The sequence below is a fragment of the Sceloporus occidentalis genome, unplaced genomic scaffold, assembly GCF_023333645.1.
Source record: "Sceloporus occidentalis isolate IW3139 unplaced genomic scaffold, rSceOcc1.0.p SCAF_8, whole genome shotgun sequence".
Classification (NCBI taxonomy): Eukaryota; Metazoa; Chordata; class Lepidosauria; order Squamata; family Phrynosomatidae; genus Sceloporus; species Sceloporus occidentalis.
In genome coordinates, this window is record NW_028316988.1 from 1,091,470 (window position 1) to 1,111,541 (window position 20,072).

General features: G+C 46.1%; 1 protein-coding gene across 3 annotated transcripts in view; it reads left to right on the forward strand.

Moving 5' to 3' along the window:
* The window catches only part of LOC149307608 (immunoglobulin superfamily member 21-like), a 149,037-nt gene extending 133,706 nt beyond the window's left edge, over positions 1-15,331 (forward strand). For all 3 annotated transcript variants that reach the window (XM_089536897.1, XM_089536896.1, XM_089536895.1), the window contains exons 5-10: positions 1,983-2,098; positions 4,182-4,653; positions 11,810-11,895; positions 13,086-13,278; positions 13,860-13,898; positions 14,930-15,331. In XM_089536897.1, the coding sequence (XP_089393023.1) occupies positions 1,983-2,098; positions 4,182-4,653; positions 11,810-11,895; positions 13,086-13,278; positions 13,860-13,898; positions 14,930-15,006 (983 nt within the window). In that variant the 3' untranslated portion in view covers positions 15,007-15,331. The remainder of the gene's footprint in view (positions 1-1,982; positions 2,099-4,181; positions 4,654-11,809; positions 11,896-13,085; positions 13,279-13,859; positions 13,899-14,929) is intronic.
* The last annotated feature ends 4,741 nt before the right edge of the window (positions 15,332-20,072 follow it).

Consider the following 20,072-nt stretch of genomic DNA (forward strand, 5'->3'; position numbering starts at 1 on the left):
GACCAGTTCAAATGAGCCTGGTTCCCACTTAAATCGAATTGCTGAAGCAATTCGGTGAGGGGGGGCCATGCGCCAGACCCATTTAACCCACGTCTTTTTGACGCTGATTTTTTCCGCTTGTCTTTATCGATCAACCGGTTCCGCGCAAGTGTGAACCAGATGTGGATCGGAATCGATTTAAATTTGCCCTGGGCTGGCTGGAGAGGGTCCTTTTTGAATTGATTCATGCATGAATGTGAACCACAAGTGGATTATTTTAGACAGAAAAATGTGATTGGGGCAAATGTCGTGGGAACCATGCTCCGCTGTCGAATCGACCCATCGATTCGGATTGCATACCAATTTATCTGTGAGTGGGAATGAAGCAGAAGTGTCCGCTAACTCTCATACTTCAGTTGAGCAGGTGCCAAATTTAAGAGCTCATAAATACTTCAAGCGAGCACCGAGAAAACAAGAATCCCATATGTTAATGAATAGCAATGCGCTTTCGTCACATTCCTAACACCATGCAAAGACATGTCAGCAAGGCCTTCCCAGTCATGGCACCTTAAATGTGGACAGTCTTGCCCTTGGAGACCCAATTGGTGCCAGCACACCTTTCATTTCAATTGAAAACTCTTTGCCAAGGCCTTTGGGCCTCATTAATAATATTAATTGGCCACCTCCAATTGATTGATTGATTGATTTTGGCCTACTCCTTCAGCCCACCTCCAATTTAGACACTTGCATAAAGAGCTATCTAATACCTCCACGCACCAGCCATTTCCCTGTTCATCTGCAGTTAAGTGGAATGGCGGCACAGCAATAAAAACCCATCCCATGACTGGAAAAGTGACCAGAATGATGTCTGGAACGGCTGAGAAGCAACTCGACATGCCAACACAATGTTACTGCCACTGCCTTAGGCTTTCGCCATGTAAGAGCTTTACGCTCCGCCAGCATTAAATAGGATCCCATTCTCCATCTACTCTATCTTCTGTTGGACAGCCCTTCATATATCTAAAGAAGGATGTTCTATCACCCCCTTAATCTTCCCTACTCCGGGCAAAACAACCCACCCAGAGCTATAAGCCATTTCTCGCTGGATTTAGTTTCCAGACTTCTCATGATGACCGTTTTTTAGAGGAGGAGAAAAATATCACATTTTTAATCGTATAATTACAAGGAAAAGGGGGAAGAGGGAGAGAGAAATAAGACATGCGCATGAATATAAAAGAGGGATGTGCAATTGTGGGAGGCTAGGGGGCACATCATCCCCTTCCCAAGAGACTTTGAGGGCCACACAGCTCCATCACTGTCATTTGTGGTCATAGCAATAACTACAAATCAGAAATGAGAATATAAAGTGGTTACGATGTCCTAACTATCTAGAATCCTACAGTTGGAAGAGACCCCAAGGGTCGTCCAATTCAACCCCTTTTAGGAAGACACCATCAAAGCCCTCCCTGGGACAGATGACCATCCAGGTCCTGTTTAAAAACCTCCAAAGAGGGAGACTCCACCACCCTCCGATGAAGCAATGTCTTCTACTATTGAACATCTCTTACTGTTGGGGAAGGTCTTCCTCTTGTTTAGGTGGAACCTCTTCTCCATTGAATCCATTGCTCTGGGTCTTAGTCTCTACAACAGCAGAAAACAAGCTTGCTCCATCCTCAATAAGACATCCCTTCAGCTATTTAAACATGGCTATCATGTCACTCCTTAGCCTTCTCTTCTCCAAGCTAAACATGCCCAGCTACTCCGCTTAGGGCTTGGTGGTTTCCAGACCTTCCGCCATTTTGATCGCCCTCCACTGGACATGCTCCAGCATTTCCACATCCTTCTTGAATTGCGGTGCTCAGAACTGGTTAACGGGATGTTAACCTCCGTTAAAGGAAATCATGGGGGGAATGTCCTTGGACTATTTGCTGGATGTGATGTTAATATCCAGACAACTTAATAACCAGCTCTACTACTTCCCCCCCCCCCCATTCTCTCCCCAGCACCCCCTATTTCTATCTCAGTCATTGCTGCGGACACACCGGCCCCCTTCAGCCGCTACCAGGCCCAGAACTTCACTTTGGTCTGCATCGTCTCTGGTGGGAAGCCTGCTCCTATGGTAAGTTTTGGTGAGATCATGCCACACCAATGGCTTGGGAGAAGGTATGTGAATCCTACCAGTGGCCTCACCCAGAGTAGAATCGTAGCATAGAATCTTAGGATCTTATCACATGAGCCATTTACCGCGCTGGATTCATGGCCCAGAAGCACGGAGGTGGCATTGCCGGTTGCGCTTCTCAAATGTTACTGGAGGGCGTCTTGCTGTTCTTCCATTGACGAATTGTTCGCGGAGAAGCCATTTCTGTAATAACAGGATCCTCCATTATTCAAAAAAATGGCTTCTCTGTGAACTATTCAACAACAGAAGAACAGCGAAATGCCTCAATGACATTTCAGAAGCACGGCTGGCGATCCCACCTCCACGCTTCTAGAGCATTTGGGCCACAATTCCAGCACAGTAAGTGTGTGACAAGGGCCATAGTGTTGAAAGAAGCCACAAGAGCCATCCACTCCAATCCCCTTCTGCCTTTCAGGAAGACACAATCAAAGTCTTCTATTTCCAGAATGGAATCACTTGGGTTGATCTATGTGTTGACCTACCGGTCAACAAATGATTCTATAAGTCTACTCTAGTTAAGGCTACCCAATAGGATGGAAGCCATTGTGTGCATGCACACCATAAGAGGCCACATAAGTAAAGTCATTCCTTGTTATTGTTGCTGTTGTGTATCTTCATGTCATTTTCGACTTATGGTGACCCTAAGGAGAACCTATCATGGAGGCTTCTCAACAAATTTCATCAGAGAGGGTTGGCCATTGCCTTCCCCTGAGGCTGAAAGAGTGGGACTTGGCTAAGGTCACCCAGTGGGTTTAAATGGCCAAGCCAGGATTCAAACCCTGGTCTCCAGAGTTGTGGTATAACGCTCAAACCACTACACCATGCTGGCAAACAAGTCATTTCTTGTAATGCATTATTTTTCCAGCTGCAAGAAAGTGGTGCATTGGGTCTTCTTGAGTATCCCCCCCCCAATTGTTTTATCTATTTCCCAGGCTGTCTCTCACTCTAAATTGCGTTCTCCCTGGAGGATACGTTTTTATACAAATATGCAGGGATGTGTGCGCAAGGCGGGCGAAGTTCTGAGGACCCAGCAAATTATTTCTGCTTATGCATTCAGACGTCTGAAGCATTTTAAAATTTGAAAAAAAAAAACGCATTGAAAGAGAGGTGGGAAGACGCTTGGCGCATCCTCTCCCCCCCGAACCCAAACACTTATCTGCAAACATTCCTGGGGCTCTTTCGTTCCACCGTGACATCAAGGGCTTGAAAAGAGCTTTTGGAAATAGAATACAATCTTCTCTTCAGAGAGACGTTCAAAAAGGTTTTAACAGGCGTTGCGTTGGCCGAGCGATCATTCTCCCGGCTACGCAAAGACACACAACCCCCCCCCCCCCTGCACACCAGAATCTTCTTTGTATGCAAGTCTAGGTAACAGTATAGCAACAGGTACTTTATTGGGTTGGGTTTTGCAGCCGCAACACTCTGCGCATGGTCTTCGGCATCCTGGCGATATAGGCTGCTGCAGAAACAATCCACTTTAACCACCGCGACTCCATGCTACGGAAATCTGGGAATTGCAGTACGTGGCCCCAGAGCTTCTCCCACAGAGAAGGCAAAATGCCTCACAAAACTACGGATCCCAGCAGTCCCATAGCATTGAGCCATGGGCCGAGTCCCAAACTTGAAAATGCTCGCCAGTCAAAGATTCTTCTTATTTGGGTTCCTCAATTTCTGCACTATTTCCATGCAGAAATATCATTTTCTATATAGAACAGTGGTTCTCAACCTTTGGTCCTCTAGATTTTTGGGACTTCAACTCCCAGAATTCCTGAACAATGAGCATACTGACTGGGGCTTCTGGGAATTGAAGTCCAAGACATCTGGAGGCCGAAAGGTTGAGAACTACTGATATAAAAGATCTGTTTTCACTGCACATTTTGCACCGAATAAGTCCGAAACAGTGAAGATGCTCACCAGACAAAGCTTCTTCTCATTGAGGTTCCTCAATACATGAAAACGGTTTGCACAATTGTGTTTATTTTTGGAATATCGTTTGACTTTTCTTTCCATCCCTGCTCCCCAGGTGTACTTTAAGAGGGACGGGGAGCTGATAGAAGTGGTACCGCTCATGGATCCTCCGGTCAATGCCGCCGGGCTGCAAGATGGCCGGGCTTCTCGGAACCTCTTCCACCGCGACATGGATGACACCAAGATGCAACGGTCGCTCTCCCTCTTGGATGTGGAGGACCGGGGTGGGAAACCCTCCACCGAGAACCCTTTCAAAGGCCTCACCCCTGACCAGGGACTCTTGTTCAGCCCCGCCACAGAGGCTGTCCCAGAGACTGTGGTGAGCCGGGAGTTCCCGCGCTGGATCCAGAACGTGGACCCCATCTACTACTTCCACCATACCCACATCCCCATCAGCGATGGCACCGTGGAAGTGCGGGCCATGCTCATGTGGACGCTTAACCCCCAGATAGACAATGATGCCCTCTTCAGTTGCGAAGTCAAGCACCCGGCCCTTTCCATGTCCATGCAGTCCGAAGTAACGCTAGGTAAGATGGAGTGGTTGGGTCACCGGGGATCGTGGGGGAATAAGGGGCAGAGATCTGGAAGAGGGATGGAGCCACTGAGATCTGGATGGATCCTAGCTGGGTTGGGTCTATGGGAGTCCTGGTGGCATAGTGGTCACATGCTGATCCTGGAGCCATAAGGTTGTGAGTTCGATCCCAGGGCTTTAAGGTTGACTCAGTCTTCCATCCTTTCGAAGGTTGGTAAAATGAGTACCCAGCTTGTTGGGGGCAATTGGGTTACAGATTTTAGAGAGCGCTGAGTTCACTGATAAGTGGCATAGAGATATACATGCTGTTGCTATTGCATGTCTACATGGGCCTTTCAAACCAGTTTCCTCCCACCTTTACCACAATCTGATTTCATAAGTCCTGATTTGACTGCAGACTGTCTTCATGATGTGAGACCAGTTCTGCATCTAATCCTAGCCATCCTGAAACCGTAAAGATGCTCACCACTGGGGTTCTTCAATACCTGAAAACATGTTGTGCGATTGTGTTTTGGGGAATACTCTTTCACTATTCTTTCCATCTCTGCTCCCCAAGTATACTTTAAGAGGGATGGGGCACTCATAGAAGTGGTACTTCTCATGGATGCCTCGGTGAACGCTGCCAACTTGCAAAATGGTTTAAAGCCGTTTAAAATAACTTACTTTTTGCTCCAGGTTTTCCTGGGAAATCCTGGAGCGATGCTGGGTTGCTGTTTACTTTGTTGTTGTGTGCCTTCAAGTCATTTCTGACTTATGGCGACCCTAAGGGGGTTTTCTTGGGAAGATTTGCTTGGAGGAGCTTTGCCATTGCCTTCCCCTTAGGCTGAGAGAGTGGGACTTGCCAAGGGTCATCCACTGGGTTTCAATGGTTGAGCCAGGATCCGAACCCTGGAGTCCAGGAGTCGCAAAGGCTCAAACCACTCCGCCACACTGGCTCTCTAAAGGAACTATCCAATGCAAAGGATAGAGTTCAGTGCCTTGGATAGCTACATGAAAAGGGCCTCCTTGAGCGTCTGAAGCCATTTTGAAGGTGTCCGGCACTTTGGACAACTCCTTTAAAGTTTGGACTATGTGCCAGAAGGGATTCACCGCTCCTCACTGACATGAAAGCCACTGATGGACCAATTCAACAGCTGCCATTCCTTCTTCTGGAGGATTTTCACAGCCACTTCTAAGGGAGGCTTTGTGTGAGGGATGGCTCATTCTCTGCCATTGATCGGTCCGCCTCCAGGACTCATCCTCAGGCCTTTGGCTAAAAAGGAATGAAAGCGAGAAGGAAGGAATCCTTAATCACTTTTAAAGAAGTCATTAAAGTCCCTTTTTCTTGCTCCAGCTCTGCCATTGGCCCCTCTCCTTCCCTTGCAGGCTGGAGGAAGATTAGCCGATGTTCTGTAAGGAGCTAATCCCAGGAAGGGTGTTCTGATCAAACACTTCATTGAGTTGTGTCTTTACCGAGAGCTTCTCTCCTCCTGTCAAGCCAGGCATTTACATACTAAAGACAAAATACCTTTTATGTTAATCCCTGGCGGAAAAGCTGCCTTCGGCTGAAGGAGACATAAGTCTTATGCATCCAGGATAATGGGGCTCGGTCAAAGAGACCCTCAGCTCGGTTACGACGATATTCAAACCATGCTACAGCCCTGCGTTCTAGCATGAGATGTTGGCTGGGATTCAGTTTGGGACTTAGTCTTTGTAAGTGGTCTTGCTGAACGGAGTCCTTTTGCAATGTCCGCATTCATCTAGGGGCTGCTGTGATGTTACTAAGGTTGGGCATCCATTTCACAACAATGCAGTGACTGATGCGCCAGGGCTCAATATGCATTGGGCAACAATATGTATTGAGGTGCTCTCCATCTTGACACTAGCTGGAGGTGCCACTGGCTTCAGAAGTGCCCAGTCCACATCAGAAGAGCCCAACATGCTTCAGAAGTGTTCATTCTCCATCAGAAGTGCCCAGCATACATCAGGAGTGAATAGTCCACATTAGAAGAGTGCAAGACACATAGGAAAGCCCAACATGCATAAAAAGTGCTCAGAAGTGCCCAATTCACATCAGAAGTGCCTAGCATGCGTCACAAGTATTCGGTCCACAGCAGAAGTGCCCAATATGCATTGGAAATGGCCAGGGTGCATCAGAAGGATCCAGTCCACATCAGAAGAGTGTAAGATACATAGGAAGAGCCCAACATACATAAAAAGTGTCCAGTGTGTCTCAAAAGTACCCAAAACACATCAGAAGTACCCAGTGTGCATCACAAATGCCCAGCGTGCATCAGAAGTGTCCAATCCGCATCAGGAGAGTGCAAAACACATAGGAAGAGCCTAACATGCATGAAAAAATACCCAGTGTGTATCAGAAGTGGCCAGTGCACCTCAGAAGAGCCCCAACATGCTTTGGAAGTGCCTAGCGTACATCAAAAATGCCCAAAGTCACACAGTGGGTTTACATGGCGGAGCTGGGATTCAAACCCTGGTCTCCAGAGTCCACTGCTGAAACCACTCCGCCATGTTAGCCCTTGAGGCACGTATTACCATGGCCAAATCGGACTCTCATGGCCCCTATACATTCTCTTTTCAGCTAACATTGTGGCATGTAATAATAATAATAATGATGAGAGTCTGGGTGAGCTCTGGGTGGAACAAAAGCTTCCCTTCTTCTAGATGGTGAGCACAAGACCTTTTTCAAAAACTGAAGGTGGGAGAAAGTGGAGCTGAGGGTTTTGCACATGCCTGGATGGAATCTAATGAGGCATTGGCTTCAAGGAATGCTTCAAGGAACGCTTGCGGGTGAAATGATGCTTCCATTCCTTTTTGCCTGGCAGACCATGATCATAAAGGACCTCATTCCCTTGGTCTGAAAAAGAGCAATTTTCCTCCCTTGGCCTCGGTCCGCAAGTGCAATTGGGTTTGTGTACACCTTGGCTCCCAGGATTTACGACCCCGTAAATATCGAACGGCATGTTAGCCTTAGTTTGAAGGGGGTGCTAGATCTCTTCCTCTTCGTCCTTTCCGCCCCGTTTTTTATGCCACAACAGACTAACATAGCTATTTATTTGCAAACGGCTATATGTGGAGAGGAGTGGATATCTGTCTGTGTGCCAAAACACACTTGGTGCCAACTGATCCGTGAACAAGTGGAGGCAAAATGTGAATCTGGGACACTGAGGCTGCATCTGCAGTGTAGAAATAATCCAGGCTGACACCACTTTAACTGTCCTGGCTCAATGCGATGAAATCCTGGGATTTGAAGTTTGTTGTGGCGCCAGAGGTCTCTGATAGAGAAGTCGAGATGTCTCACAAAACTAAAGTTCCCAGGGCCTCATTCCCACTTACAAATAAATTGCTTTGCGATCCGAATCGATGGATCGGTTCGGCAGCGGAGCACATGGTTCACACTACATTTGCCCTGATTGCATTTTCTTGCTGCAAAAATAAAATAACCCACTTGTGGTTCACATTGACAAATTAATCGGTTCAAAATGGACCTGCTCCAGGCTACCAAAGGGCAAATGTAAATCGATTCTGATCCGCATCTGGTTCACACTTGCACAGAATCGATTTATCCAAAAAGACGCAAGAAAAACCAGGGTTAAATGGATCTGGTGCATATCCTCCCTCTCCGAATTGCTTCAGCGATTCGGTTCAAGTGCGAACCATGGTCATGTAAACCGATTTGTAATCCAGTTTAAAAGTAGTGGGAATGAGATCCAGGATTCCTTAGCATTGTGCCAGCGCAGTTAAAGTCAAACTGGATTATTTCTGCAGTGTGTTGGGGATGCATGTTACCACCAGGATTACAACCTCATGGTTTTCTTTCTGACTCTAAGGTTCAAAGGTCTACATCCCAGATTTTTTAAAACACAGATAGAGAAGGGAAAGGAGAAACATCATGGCCGCCCCAATCCTCCCAGGCCCTGCGAAAACCATAAAAACAGCAATTGCTCCTCAGCCCATTTCCGACACGTAAACACCTTGCGGTGCGCAGAGCCTGCTCGCTCTAGATCGAATCACAGCTGCCAGGGGGATCGTTTCCCTATCAATTATTCACTCCGTCCTCCATTATTTATCAAGCGCCACAAAAGCCACTCTGCTTTGCTGGATGCTTGGCGTCACTTGGACCTGAAAAGCCAGGAGGGGATAGAGATGGTGGGCACCTTATTGGCACAGAGGCCAGGGATGGCTGCCCTTTGGCGCTGCAAGTACACTTGTTTGTTTGCTTTGCAAACACAATATTGGTCCATCTCCCCCCCCCCCCCCACTTCTGAGCGTGTGTGTATTATAGATGGCTATGTCACATGAAAAATTGTATGGGGAATAAAATCACACAGATTTTTTTGTACATGATTTCCTCCAACGTACACATTTTTGCAAGCACTTCCCCAACAAATACAAAATTCTTAATACCCAGTTTTAACCAAAGTTGTCGTTGCTGTGTGCTTTTGAGTCGTTTCCGACTTCTGTCGACAGCCAAAGTGACTCTATTATGGCATTTTCTTGGCAGGTTTCTATAAAGGATCTTTGCTATTGCCATCCTCTGAGGCTAAGAGAGTATGACCAGTGGGTTTCCATGGCTAAACCAAACCCTGGTCTGAATCAAACCATAAAGTCTGAGTCAAACCCTGAAGTCTGAGTCAAACCATGAAGTCACAGACCCTGATCCCCAGACTCCTAGTCCTATGTCCAAACCACTACACCATGCTGACTATGGAATTAAATTCTATAGATGGTTTGATGGCTTTTAAACGATATTTCGACATACCTATTGTCCTGATGTTTCTAACCACATCAAGCCAAGACTTCTGGAGGGTGTTCCACCAGGGAAGGCGGAGATACAACCAAGTGCTGCAAAGATCTGTCAGAAGTCTCCCTCCCACCTCCGTCGGATCCATACCTCAACGCATGCAATCTCATCATCTTCTTTATTAAGAAGCATAACCACCATACTGGTGTTTTATGGAGGGTTATAAAAATTAGTCATCTCCGTTTGAAGCAGGAGAAGCAAGTTCCAGATGGGACTCCGGGGACTTCTTCCCTGCTAGATGGTTCCACAAGACACCAAGACAACCTCTCGGTCTTATTTACCGGCCATTAATTTAATTGCCTTTGGCTGGCGCTCGGGCGTTAAGCAACAAGGGATGTGGAGAGGAAAGTAGGAAGGAGAGCAAACAAGCCCAGGTCTTGTTTAACTCGGGCAATTCAGAAACTCACGGTAAGGAAATTGCTTAAGCCCTAGCCTAGCAAAGGCACCCAACTGTCCGTCGTTGAAAATCCAAGATGACCAAATTGCGTATTGACTGGATTCGCTCATGATTCACCAGTTGGATTCAAGGCAGCTTCCAAAAGGCACCTATGAAATTAAATGTTTTTAAAGCCTAAAACACTATGGATGTAAAAATATTGCTTGCAAATGTTCTAGTCCTCAGCAAAGAAGAGTGTATAGACATATTGAGATGCCTTGTCAAGAAAACAATGGTAAGATTTCGGGATTATTTTGCATGAGAATACACACAAATACACAAGCCTACTTCCAAATACAGTCATCTCTTTGAACTTGTGGGGGATCCATTCCGGACCCCCCACGAGTTTGAAATCTTGACCATATTCAAGCCCCATAGGCTTGAATGGGGCACATGAATGCAGGACATGTGCCATGGGCACGTGCCTCATTCAGGTTACTAGCAATCGCCCCTCCATGGACTTCCAAGTCCACACATTTCAAGTCCGCAGACTTGGAGGGGCAACTGTAGTTTGCAAACCAGCCGTCTTCTTTTAGCCTTGCCTTGTGTTGCCGAAAAACAGACCTTGACAAGTCTAGGTGCCAAAGGGGCAGAAAGAACCAGGCTGGTGACACATGGCCGCCAGTGATAATGATGCAACTTGTTATGGTCCTCTCCTTCTTTCCGTCCACCGACCGTCCTTGTGACATTTAGCATGACAGAAAGTGTCTCTTCAAAGAGGAAAAACCACACCGAGTTGCAGTTCCTTCCCTCCCCTTTTCCTCTACGCACACACCCCAAAAGTCACCCCATCGCTGCCTTTGCAAGCCTGGAGAATTTGGGTTCCTTGGTTGCCAAGGTAACATCTTTCATCTTACCCAATCAGCGTTGACCCTTATCAATTCCCAGCACATCGCCGCGCATCCTTTGAATGACACTAATTTGGGCACTGGGGCTTTCTTTCTCCATCGCAGTGAAAAGCACAACCTGGAGTCAGGTTTTTCCTTTTTCACCTTCTCATTGGCGCGCGGTGTGAATTCTTCCCCTCCGAATTTAAAAAGATACTTGATTCCTCGTAGCTATTTTGCATTATCATAATCAATCAACGTCATCATTATTTCTTGTCATCCTGACCCGATCCCCCCGCGATAGGAAAGGGAAGGAAGGCAAGAAGCGGCTAAAAGTAAAAGATATCAAATGCCAGGGGAACCTAAAAGACAGTCCGCTTTGGACTGCTTCTTGAACATCTCCAGCCACATTCCCACTTACAAATAAATAACTTTGTAACCCGAATCGATGTTTGGCAGTGGAACACGGTTCCCACTACATTTGCCCCGATCTGCCAGAGGTTGACCATGAAATTGCGCTGGAGGACTTACAAATGCTTAGATAAGTGTTCTCTCTAGGAATCTCTAGGTCCTCCAGGGCAATTCTGTGGTCAAGATCTTCCAGAAGTTGACCATGAAACTGCACTGGAGGATGTCCAAATGCTTAAATAAGGAATCTCTAGGTCCTCCAAGATGACTTTTGGCAGACATTCACTATAGAGTCACACCATAAAGGAAGACCTAGAAATTCCTAGAGGGAACATCTTCATCAAATCCATGAGTGACCAAATCTGCAAAAGTCAAAGGCGCAAATGTGGAGGGCCAACTGTATTTTTGAATATTGCTTCCCTCACTACCCAAGGCGCCATACATGGGTCTTCTCATTTCCCCTTTTATCTTTACATCAAACCTCAAAGATAGGTTCGGTGTATAGCCAGGGAGCATTTGAACCCAACTCCCTGAGTCCTAGTCCTACAATCCCACCCAGCTCCTCCCTACTACACCTCTTAAAGGCAGAGGAACAGGGCCTAGTTCCAAAGTTGGCAACTGTAATGGAGGTCCTGACAGACAAAAAAGAACCAATCCAACCTCTTTTTTCCCCCCACAGTGGCTCCAAAAGGCCCCAAGATTATGATGACCCCGACGAGAGCCCGAGTTGGAGACACGGTGCGAATCCTGGTGCAAGGATTCCAGGTGCGTATGAGCCTCTTTCTCAGCATCATTTGCCTCTGGCTGGGTTCGGAACGGCTCTTTTGTCTTTTGCGTCCTGTTTTTAAAATAACAACTTGTAGGCCCCTTTTGTGAGTCACTTAATAGCAAAAACGACACATAAATAGATTAAGGCGAGAAGATGCAGGAGACCAAGCGACTGTGAAAGAACTCGCAGAATTAATTTGTTCTCTCTAACTAATTGGTCTTGCAAACACAGAGAGATGAGAGGGAGAGAAAGAGAAAGAGAGAAAGCAAGGGATGGAGGGGAAGCCAACTCTCGCATCTTAAATTGTGGTTACTAGAAGCTTCAAGGGATCGGAAGGAAGGAAGGCTTGCAAACAAATCACAGAAACCAGAAGGGCTTCCAAGGGATGCCTAGTCCATCCCCCCACCATGCAGGAAATCTCTTGCTAAACCCTCCTGAGAGGTGAGCCCCAGCCTATTGCTTTGAAATCTAAGTGTGCATCAACATAATCCTGGGATTTGTAGTTTGGTGAGGCAGACCCAGGCTGACCAAACTAGAAATGCCAGGATTCAGTAGACTAGAGTCATGGCAGTTAAAGTGGGGTTAAACTGCTTTAAATCTGCAGTGGGGATGCCCCCTACGACAAAGTACTCTCTCCGATAGATAGATAGATAGATAGATAGACAGATAGATAGATAGATAATTTGTTTTTTTTTAATTTGTTTTATTTATTTACCGCTATTCCAAAGATCATAGCGGTGAACAGCAAGTAAGCTAATTAGCAAGTAAGATAGATAGAGATTAGAGGGGGAGAGAGACAGACAGACAGACACAGAGTTAGATGGAGATGTTAGATATTTGTTTCATTTCCTGCACAATACTCAGAGAAGGACCTTTTTGATAATACTGAAAAGAACTTGTTGCGCTCCTTCTGCATCCCACTTTATGAAGCCCAGAATGAAATACTGTCCAGACTTGACCTGTTACATTCTTAATCTGATAACTATGAAGAAGGGGCAGAAAGGTTCAAAAGGCAGGCAAAACGTGGTTTATTAGGCTCCCGCTGCAGCTTTCCAGATATACCACCATGAGTTGTGACCATGGGTTGGGAAGCCATCCATGCTCCATCCTCCGGTTCCTGCAGCAATGAATCCAGTGTCTTACACGCATGCAATGAGAAGCATCTCGTGTTTCCTTCCGTTCACAGAACGAAGTCTTCCCTGAACCCATGTTCACCTGGACCCGTGTCGGGAGCAGGCTCCTGGATGGTAGCGCCGAACATGACGGCAAAGAGCTGGTCTTGGAACGCGTGCCTGCCGAACTCAACGGCTCCATGTACCGCTGCACCGCACAGAACCCGCTCGGCTCCACCGACACCCACACCAGGCTGATCGTCTTTGGTAAGCGAAGAGGTCCCCGTCTCTTATTTCTCACAATCCTTGGGGTAACAGATCCTCCGATACCCCAGTTTTGGGGGGTACCAGGCAGGCCATCACAAGTTGCGACCATGGGTTGAGGAGCCACCCATCCATCCACCACCATCCAGTTACTGCATGCAATGAGAAGCATCTATGAAGATGACATCCCCATGTTTGTTTTTTGGGGTACCACACTCCTCAAATCTGTTTTTACCCAGTCGTTCCCATCATTTGCTCCTCCTTTTGCACAGATGTGAGCCTTGTTCCCTGCCACCATCTCTCCTAAATAATGACCTACAACATGAGTGGGATGGACTAGGCATGTTAAGAGTGCTTTATCAAACTAAAACATTATTTTATGAAAATAAAATATCAACATGTATAAAATACGGATAGTCTTGGAGCTATGCGTGTTTTATTAATTGTATACTGTTTTAACTAGATAATTTTAACTCTCATGCCAATGGTGCATTGATCCATATCCTAGTAATACCTGGGCATTGCATGACATTCTCCTAATACATCTCTCGCCATTGTCTCCCTCCTTTCTCCTTTCTCATTAGAAAACCCAAATATCCCGAGAGGAACGGAAGACTCAAATGGTAAGGTACAACTTTTCAAGGCTGCTTTTGTTGTTTGCCTTGTCCTTGTTTTCCCTGCTCCGTCTGCTGTTCAGTGTCATGCTGTCGGAGTCATTGCTTTGCATCCAGCTATGTTTTGCATTTCTCTTTGTTGCATTTCATCCGATGAGTTTTGGCCCAGTTTACTACTTTAGCAAAGTTTGGGGGGGAGCGTGTCACTGTCTTTAGGATAAAACCAAGCCAAGTATCCCCCATTCTTGTATGTTTGGTTTGTGTAACCGACATGTATAATTTTGCATTTGCCTTTTGTTGCATTTCATCCTATGAGTTTCAGCCCAGTTTACTGAAGTTTTGGGGGTGAGCTTGTCATTGTCTTTAGGATAAAACCAAGCCAGGTATCCTCCATTTTTGTATGTTTGATTTTTGCAACGTACATGTATTATTTGTCTTTTGTTGCGTTTCATCCGATGAGTTTCAGCTCAGTTACTAGTATAGTAAAGTTTTGGGGGTGAGCATGTCATTGTCTTTGGGATGAAACCAAGCCAAATATCCCCCATTCTCATATGTTTGGTTTTGGTAACCTACATGTATAATTTTGCATTTGTCTTTTGTTGCATTTCATCCTATGAGTTTCAGCCCAGTTTACTGGTTTATCAAAGTTTTGGGGGTGAGTTAAAGTTGACCATAGAGTTGCATTGGAGGAGCTACAAAGGCCTAGTAGAGTGTTCTCTCTAGGGATCTCTAGGTCTTTCAGTGCCACTTTTAGTTAAAGCTGACCATAGAGTTGCGCTGGAGGAGAACCTAGATATCCCTAGAGAGAAAATATTGATCCAATCTGTGATAATCAAATCTGCAAATATCAAAGCTGCAAATATGGAGGGATGGGTGTATGGGGAACCCTTGAGACTCACCTTGGGGATGGAGCCTTATCACATCCGCCATCCTACACTGGGACCCACAAAATGCACAGTCTTTTCACAAGGTGATGTGGATGCTCTGGTTTCTCACTACTGTCTCTTTTCTTTCTTTCTTTCTCTTCTCGACTGCGTCAGGTTCAAGCACTGTCAGTCACAGCAGTTTCTGGCTCCTTCTGGCCCTCATCTTGACAGTCACCTTGGAAATGACGTGAAAGCCTCCTTCTCAGAGACCTCCTCCTTCCTCTCCTGCCTCCAAAAACGCTCCATCTGGCTTCTGCATCTCTCTCCATCGGTTCCTCTATCCTCCTCTTCCTCCCCTCCTCCTTTCTTTCTTTCTTTCTTTCTTTCTTTCTTTCTTTCTTTATGTTTTCTTTCTCCTCTTTTTCTTTTCTGTTCTTTCTTTTTTTAAAAAAAAACAACAACACAAATATCAAACCAACAAGCCAACAAAAAAAACAAACTATTTACGGTCTTGTTATATCGGTCTCTTTCTGTCCGTGTCTCGGCTTTGTCATCCGATTTAATTAAAAAGAAATCAACAACAACAACAACACGGGATAGATGCAAATTATTTCATCAAGGCCTTTTTTGGGGATGGTGCAGGGAGACATTCTGTACTGCTAAGATAGATAGATAGATAGATAGATAGATAGATTTAAGAGAAAAACATAGCAGTCTTTCCTTGAGTCTAGAAAACACTGCTTCGTCAAGAATATATACACACACACACAAACACACACATATATACCTAGTGCAAAATCACTATCAGGAAATGGGAGAATGAGATACCTTTGGAGCTGAATGTTTGTCTCTCTGTTTACTGCTTGGCACCAAAAGATAGGTATGGAATAATGGTAGAAGGTCAGGTTTGAACCGCACCGGGTGTCAAATTTATGCCACTACTTGGTTGCTAGAAACTATAGGGTTATCTTTTTGTTTCTCTGGATATATTCCACAAATGTCTCACCCTTCTGCCAATGGAACAGGATGAGAAGCAACTTCTTCTGCCAAGGCAGAGAATATTAACATGGAAGCCGTCCCGGCTTCGACGCTTTTCCAAAGGGAGTTTGGGAACCAAAGGTCATTTTCTCTTCTCTATCCGCATGCCAGCCATTACCACCCGCAGCCTCCGAACCTGTTTTAATAAGCAAACAAAACGCCTCCGTTTGGCAATGCTATCATTTATTCATGCCGCCCGTCTCAGCTGGCCCAGCCATGGAGATGCATTTTAATGCAAGTTTTGTTGCATGCGTCGACACCCGGGTGGGTTTCGGAAAACCGGGGTTATTGTAGATCCCGTTGGACGGGGAATTGGAGAGCTACCAATGTCAGGATGAAAACTGCAATGGAGTTATGGCTTTGGAAGGATTGTGTAGCCCATTGTTGCCTCTCTATTTGGAGCATAAGGAAGAATTGTGACCAATATTTTGTTCCCATTGCAACGGAGATTGCAATCTGCTGCATCCCGGTCGACGGGAGAACAGACCTCCGTTGCTCAAAGCACCTGATATATTGTAAGGCAGGATTGGGGGACTTTTACTATCTCTATATATTACCATTAATTCCCAAACCTTTGCCCTCAAAGTGTTTTGGACTTCAGCTCCCGGCATCCCTAGCAATCGGGACGTCTGGGAGCTGAAGTCAAAAATATCTGGAAGAACAAAGTTTGGGAACCGTTGCACCAAACTCTGGACTTCCAGGTGTTTTGGACTTCTTGGTCAGGGCTGGTGGGAGCTAAAGTCCAAAGGACCTGGAAGACCAGAGTTTGGAAATCACTGGTCTACACTATTGGATATGTAGAGATTGTGAGTGTGAATCCGTTACGCATTTGTCACGGCGATCGTGGATTCCTTGCGATCCATCCAGCATGCAATGGAAACTGGAAGAATAAGAGACCAGGAGTAACTGGGAGATTCATCCATCCAAGGATAAGCTTCCTCCAAAATGAGATAGATCTTAGCCTGAGCCTGAAAGCTCTTGCAGAGGTTGGAAGGGATTAAGAGAAAAACATAGCAGTCTGCTTCCAGTCGAGAAAATGCTGGCTGGCATCCTGTTAGTTGGCTTACGAAAGCCAACATATGCCTCCGTAACTCGCTTTGTTGGCCATTGAGAAAGTTATAATTTTCCTGACGAGGAAAAATCAGGACATTAACCCCATTTTCCTTCACTTCCCACATTTCTAGCACTGCAGAGAATGAGGCCTTGAAAATATTCGCTACCCAGTGTCTCCAAGTCTCTTGTCATCTTATGAGGACCCTATGGATTTCCCGTGTTTTTCTTAGGCAAGGAATAATCAGAGATGGTTTTGCCATCTCTGAAATATATAGGTATTTGTTGGTGGTCTCCCATCCCAATACTTACCAGGGCTGACCCTCCTTAGCTTCCAAGATCAGATGGGATCGGGTGCCTTTAGGATATTTAGGCCCTTTACTATGTTGTGTGTACATGCGCTTTCACATCTCTTGTTGATTTATGGTGGCCCCCTTAATTGCGTAGGGTTTTCTTAGGCAAAGAACCCCCAGAGGTGGTTTGGCCATTTTCCTCCTCTGAAATACAGCCTACAACACCTGGGATTTGTTGGTGCTCTCCCATCCAAGTATTAACCAGGGCTGACCCTCCTTAGCTTCTAAGATCAGAAGGGATCTGGTGCCCAGTACTTCTCTATTTTTGCTGTGTTTGCACTCTCTGGGTCTCATTGCATGACTCTTTCCTTTGGATGCATGAACTCCATTTGCAAATGCTCTTTGGAAAGTTGAGAGTGGCTCCATTTGCACTGCAGAATTAATCCAGTTTGACTCCAGTCTAACTGCCATGGCTCAATGCTGTGGAAACTTGGGAACTGTGGTTGGTTATGGCCCTGGTGTTTTCTGACAAGGAAGGATAAGTATCTCCAAAAACTACAGTTCCCAGAATCCCAGCTATGGCAGTTAAACTGGATTATTTCTGCAGTGCAGATGCAGCCAGTGATACCTGGAAGGGACTCAGTGTCCCACAGCCATGGAAGCCATGTGTCTCCTCCAACACATAAAGTAACTTCCCTAAGCTCTGTCTGCAAGTCGAGGAATCGGTGCCTTCTCCTGCACTAGCGGTACATTTTCCGACATGTTTTATGGACAGCTGGGCCTCGTAGAGGCAAGCGCATGACCATTGATCAAAAGCTGCCCTCTCCGCGGAAAGCCAGTTCCTAAATCATATCCCCAGATTGATCCCCAGTGAGCCACTTGGTGACACTCAGCGTCCGGTCCGACGTCTCGTCCATCACCCGGCGCGTCTCGTTTGTCACCCGGTCCGGAAACGACAAGCGACGAACCTGTCAAGAGAAAGGGGCTTTCTGGGACAATCGCTCATGGCTAGCGCAAAGGCTTTCCATCCTGAGTGGCCACCTGGGAACTGGCAACCTTCTCTTATTTATGGGCATCTGAGCGCATTGGAAACGGAAGGCCTTTCCGAAGGCATGTCTCCAAAAGCGGCGGAGTGGTTGTGATGAATACAAGGCGGTGACGACGGATGGAAAGATCCGGGGCAGGGAATGAAAGGGCCGATGAAGCGAGAATGACTGCATCAACCAGCATCCCTCCTTCTTTGCAGGAGAAACCCTGGGATGGAAAGGTAGAACGGTCTCCATTTCTGGTGGAAAGGAACTAAACTCAGCGGGCAAACTGACCACAGAGACTTTGAAAACCACAAAGAACCTCCAAACATAGTGGAAATGCCCTCTACAACTTTAAATTTTATTTTGGGGGGGGGGGAACATTATTCTTGGGACCATATTCAACTTTCTCTGCAGGGAAGCCTTGGATTGGAGAGGTTGCATTACCTCACTTACTCTTCTCTGATGGAAAGGAACTGAACTCAACAGACAAACTGATAACGGGGACTTTGAAAACCACAAAGAACCTCCAAACTTGATGGAAATGCTCTCTACAAACCCTAGATAACATTGTTTTAAAACTTCATTTTTTGGAGAGAAAAATTATCCCTGGGACCACATTCAACCTAATGGTCAAGCGTTACTCTCTCCTAAGCAATAACTTAGGTCCATGTTGCCCATTAATTGATACAGAGCATTATAGTACAACGATGTTGCAACGTGTTACAGGTTGAGCACCCTCTTATCCGAAATGCTTGGGACCAGAAGTGTTTTGGATTTGGGATTATTTATTTGTTTTGGATTTTGGACTGTGTTTGCATAATGAGATATCTTGGAGCTGGGTCCCTGCTCTAAACACAAAAATCATGTATGTCTCATATACACCTTATACACAACACCTGAAGGTAATTGTGTACACAATATTTTTAATCATTTCATCCGTGAAACAGAGTTTGTCTACACCAAACCATCAGAAAGCAAAGGTGGCACTCTCTCAGGATCTTCTGGATCTGGGAGACACAACCTGCTCCGTGTTTTCCATCTTGGAAATACAAGGGATGAAATAAATAAAACTTTGTTTGCAAAATGTTGAGAGATGAAGCAGACGGTGGAGGATGGAGATAGAATGGCTCGCCGCCGTTCGTTCCAGTTGTGGGTTGTCGACTTGTGATTTTTGCAACCCGCGTGCATTTAACACACCGGAGGAGAAAAGGGCCCAGGAGACGAAGCCGGCCGCGAGGACAACCTGTCAGAAGGTCCTTCCAGATGTTAACCAGCCATGCTTAAGACAGGAGCCAGCTCCCTAAGGGCAGTTACAGAGAAGGTTGTCTGCTCAATGGGTGACAGGTGTTGGGGGGAAAGAACCCGAATGTGTGAAGTGTTTTCGTTTCGCCGGAAATCGCTGCTGACAGAAAAGTCCCACCAGCTCCGAGTCCAAAATGTCAGCCTAAAACGGACGCCTGGGACTCTCCGTTCCTCTCCGGCTCAAAATCCCTTCCTCTCTGACCTTGCAAAAGTCCTCCCTGGAGCAGCCGTTTCTTTTCAAATGTGTCGACAAAAGACGGGTTTTCGTTGTTCTTTCTGACATCCCTTGTCCCTGGGCCCTGTTTCCACCATCTGTAGTGCCTTCTCTTAGATTTGGAGAAGCGTTTGAAAGGAGCGTTGGGGTTCGGCCTAGACACAAACACACACAACCTTGCATTGTCAACATTGTGGTGGGTCCTTACTTGGCGCTTAAGACACATTTCCCCCTAGAAACCCAATCCTATAGGCCCAGTGCACACCCCACAAGCCCAAATATCCCCATTTCTCAAAGTCCCCGCTGTCACTTTGATATAAGTAAATGGGACGCCTTCACCTGCTCCTCCAGATGTTTCGGACTTCAGTTCCCATAATTCCTGGCTGTTG